Below are 4,336 nucleotides of genomic sequence, written 5' to 3' on the forward strand. Positions count from 1 at the left end.
AGATTCATCCTTCCCCAGGCAGGATCCACCTGGCCCCCCAGCTCCAAGGATGAGCTTTGCAAGGGGGGGATATCACCCTCCTCCACCACCAGCCTCCTTCTTTTGGCGTTTCACACCTAAGAGTCCCCTCCAGCGGCTTGGGCTGGACGGGATGGGCTGGGGGGGACCCACTGCTGGTGTCCCCCCCTGGGTGCAGCCCCTCAGGAGGAGAAGCAGAGCCCGCAGCACTCCATGCAGATCTCCAGGCAGTCGGCCGACTCGCAGCAGGCGTCGATGATGCCGCAGTCCATGTCGCAGGGCAGGTCGCAGTCGGCGCACTCGCCCGAGTTGCAGCAGCAGCAGCAGATGCAGGAATCCTCGGAGGTGCAGGAGCCGCAGGTGGCACAGTCCAGCACGATGTTGCAGAGGGTCAGGAACTCGCAGAAGAGGCAGGAGAGGATGCAGTGGACGCAGCAGTCTGAGGAGGAACAGGCAGAGAGTGGGCAGGGAGGGGGACACCGGCACCCGCGGGCAGGCTGGGTGAGGCTGTGCCTGACGGATGCTCAGCCCCAGAAAAGGTGGAAATCCTCCCTTGGGAATGAATGGAAGGGATGGGAAGAGGGGCTGGGAGTCAGGCACTGCTCCAGGGGCCCCCCCTCAATGCCCAGGGACATGCCCAGACCCCAAGAAAGACCAGTTTTGGAAGACGTGATGACCCCCTTCAGCACCCACCCTGCAGAAGGCTGCAAGGAGAGGAGCTTGGCTGGCACCCAGATCTGAGGGTCCCAGAGGGCTAGAAGAAGGGTACAGGAGAGACCCCAAGGGATGTGGAGCTTGATGGGATGGCAGCCATCCCCGGAGCAGCCCTACAGATTCATCCTTCCCCAGGCAGGATCCACCTGGCCCCCCAGCTCCAAGGATGAGCTTTGCAAGGGGGGGATATCACCCTCCTCCACCACCAGCCTCCTTCTTTTGGCGTTTCACACCTAAGAGTCCCCTCCAGCGGCTTGGGCTGGACGGGATGGGCTGGGGGGGACCCACTGCTGGTGTCCCCCCCTGGGTGCAGCCCCTCAGGAGGAGAAGCAGAGCCCGCAGCACTCCATGCAGATCTCCAGGCAGTCGGCCGACTCGCAGCAGGCGTCGATGATGCCGCAGTCCATGTCGCAGGGCAGGTCGCAGTCGGCCCCCTCGCCCGAGTTGCAGCAGCAGCAGCAGATGCAGGAATCCTCGGAGGTGCAGGAGCCGCAGGTGGCACAGTCCAGCACGATGTTGCAGAGGGTCAGGAACTCGCAGAAGAGGCAGGAGAGGATGCAGTGGACGCAGCAGTCTGAGGAGGAACAGGCAGAGAGTGGGCAGGGAGGGGGACACCGGCATCCGCGGGCAGGCTGGGTGAGGCTGTGCCTGACGGATGCTCAGCCCCAGAAAAGGTGGAAATCCTCCCTTGGGAATGAATGGAAGGGATGGGAAGAGGGGCTGGGAGTCAGGCACTGCTCCAGGGGCCCCCCCTCAATGCCCAGGGACATGCCCAGACCCCAAGAAAGACCAGTTTTGGAAGACGTGATGACCCCCTTCAGCACCCACCCTGCAGAAGGCTGCAAGGAGAGGAGCTTGGCTGGCACCCAGATCTGAGGGTCCCAGAGGGCTAGAAGAAGGGTACAGGAGAGACCCCAAGGGATGTGGAGCTGGATAAGAATGGCAGGAATAAGACCCACCCCTAGGAGAGCCAGTACCTTCTTGTGCCTCAATAGGGATGTGGGATGAGGCTGACTTGGAGCTGCCCTTGCTCTTCTTGCTGCTCTGGCTGTTGATGGAGTGGTGTGACTGCAGCTTGCGGGGGGGCTTCGCAGCGCTGGGGAGGGGGCGGAAGACCCCGTTCCCAGCCTCCCTGTTGGCACCTCCTGGATCCAGCCCCCGCCCGGCCCCGTTCTGCAGCAGGTGGGTGGAAGGGCTGGGGGACTGGGGGGCTGCTCGCACCTGGGGCTGGCCTGGGGGAGAGAACAGCACGTTATCCCCCTGCCCCGAGCCCCACTGCAGTGCCCTGCTGGGGGGGAAATCTGTGGCCCCTCCCCTGTCACTGCATGGGAAGCTGGTTCCCAGCTGGATACAGGGTGGCCTCCCGGGAGGATGAAGTGATGGTAACAGATGCCCGGTCCAAGAGGGTGGAGGTGGCAAAGGAGGTGCAGGAGAACAGGTGGCTGGAGGGAAGGGCAAAGGCTCCAGAGAGAGGGAGGGATGAAAACAGAGCAATAAATAAAGACTTGTTGTAAAGGATGCTCTGCAACTGCCAAATCTCAGCAGAGGACATGGAGGAGGAGGACCCCTGGGGTTCCAGCACTGCTGGCACAGGCAGGATGGCTGAAGCCAGAAAGGTCAAGTGCAGTTGGTGCAGAGGCACAGTGAGGCATCCTTGCCTCGAGCTGGGTGAGAAGAGCCTGTGGCTGCTTCCAGCTGAGAGCCATCATCCTGTGAGCCACTGTCCTCCCACCAGCCCAGGACACAGCACTGCTGGATGGAGCTCCAGGCCATCCCCATCACCCTCCATAGAGGGGTTTCGCAGCGCTGGGGAGGGGGCGGAAGACCCCGTTCCCAGCCTCCCTGTTGGCACCTCCTGGATCCAGCCCCCGCCCGGCCCCGTTCTGCAGCAGGTGGGTGGAAGGGCTGGGGGACTGGGGGGCTGCTCGCACCTGGGGCTGGCCTGGGGGAGAGAACAGCACGTTATCCCCCTGCCCCGAGCCCCACTGCAGTGCCCTGCTGGGGGGGAAATCTGTGGCCCCTCCCCTGTCACTGCATGGGAAGCTGGTTCCCAGCTGGATACAGGGTGGCCTCCCGGGAGGATGAAGTGATGGTAACAGATGCCCGGTCCAAGAGGGTGGAGGTGGCAAAGGAGGTGCAGGAGAACAGGTGGCTGGAGGGAAGGGCAAAGGCTCCAGAGAGAGGGAGGGATGAAAACAGAGCAATAAATAAAGACTTGTTGTAAAGGATGCTCTGCAACTGCCAAATCTCAGCAGAGGACATGGAGGAGGAGGACCCCTGGGGTTCCAGCACTGCTGGCACAGGCAGGATGGCTGAAGCCAGAAAGGTCAAGTGCAGTTGGTGCAGAGGCACAGTGAGGCATCCTTGCCTCGAGCTGGGTGAGAAGAGCCTGTGGCTGCTTCCAGCTGAGATCCTTCATCCTGTGAGCCACTGTCCTCCCACCAGCCCAGGACACAGCACTGCTGGATGGAGCTCCAGGCCATCCCCATCACCCTCCATAGAGCCCGAGAAGATGAAGTGCCACCAGAAAGCCAGGCTACTCCTCCCCAGGACCGCATGAATTGGCCGCTTGATTAAAGGGCTCCCCAGCCTCTGGCTGAACTTTTCTGCAGGAGGAAGAAAATAAATCATATCTGCTCTGTCTGTGCCTCCCTCCAGCCCCCAGACGCTGCAGCCCTGAGAGTCCAGTGGCCCCGAATCCTGCCGGGAAGCTGCAGGAACCAGGACACGGCTCAGCCCAGCACTCCTGCCCGGCACTGGGTCCGGTGGTGGGGACAGCTCTGGGAACCCAGCAGTGGGGAGGGGGATCGAGCGTCCCTCCCCCCGGCAGCGATGCCAGTTGAATCCACAAATAAACTCCTGCCCGCCAAGTGTTGGTTTTCCCCTCCCGCAGCAGGAAACAAGGGATGATTCAGGCGAGAGGCTCGAGGGCAAAGGCACCTCTGGCTGCTGGGAACAGGAGCTGCTTTCTGCAGCCCTGGGGGGCAGGGGACAGCGCCAGGAGGGAGGGGGCACAGACGGTCCCTGTCCTGCTCCCTCCCTCTCTGGCAAAAAAATAAAATAGGTGGAGGTTAAAGAACCCACAAGGGTCCAGCTGTGCCAGGGGGAGCCGGGCTCAGAGCGCAGGGGCTTGGGTGAAATGCTGCATCCTTGACCTGCACTGGGAAAGGGACTTAAAATAACTGGAGCTGAGCGGGAAGAGCAGGCTGGAAGCAGGAGGGGTGGGGGAAAGGCAGAGAGGAGAAATGGAAAACAAATCTTGGATAAAATGGGATGTGTTCCCCCCCCACCACTCAAAAAAAAACCCCATCAACCACCTCCTGGGGGGTGTTGGCTTCCCATGCAACCTTCTCCTGTGGTCTTGACTGCTCGAGTAGCACCACGCTGGAAGGTGACCACAGTGCCCTGAGGATGCCCAAAGCAGCCTGGCCTGGCAGTGTCCAAGGGCAGCAAAGTGCAGTGCTGAGCACTGAGTTTCTCAAGAGGTTTGCAGCAGCCTGCAACTCGCTCCCTTTGGCCTTCTCCATTCCGCTGCATTCCTCAGATTAAACTGTTTGTAAACCTAAATCATGCTCCAGCTCCAGTGAGTGGCAGGGAAAGGCAG

At 61.4% G+C, this 4,336-nt stretch overlaps 1 protein-coding gene across 1 annotated transcript in view; it reads right to left on the reverse strand.

Annotated features, from left to right (window-relative positions):
- Positions 1–200: 200 nt before the first annotated feature.
- Positions 201–4,336, reverse strand: part of LOC104397166 (myoD family inhibitor-like) — a 13,134-nt gene continuing 8,998 nt past the window's right edge. Inside the window, exons 3-4 of the mRNA XM_010007109.1 lie at positions 1,710–1,964; positions 201–457 (exon numbers count right to left, since the gene is read on the reverse strand). Of these exons, the coding sequence (XP_010005411.1) occupies positions 201–457; positions 1,710–1,964 (512 nt within the window). The remainder of the gene's footprint in view (positions 458–1,709; positions 1,965–4,336) is intronic.

Source organism: Chaetura pelagica, unplaced genomic scaffold (genome assembly GCF_000747805.2).
Source record: "Chaetura pelagica isolate M959 unplaced genomic scaffold, ChaPel_1.0 scaffold757, whole genome shotgun sequence".
NCBI lineage: Eukaryota > Metazoa > Chordata > Aves > Apodiformes > Apodidae > Chaetura > Chaetura pelagica.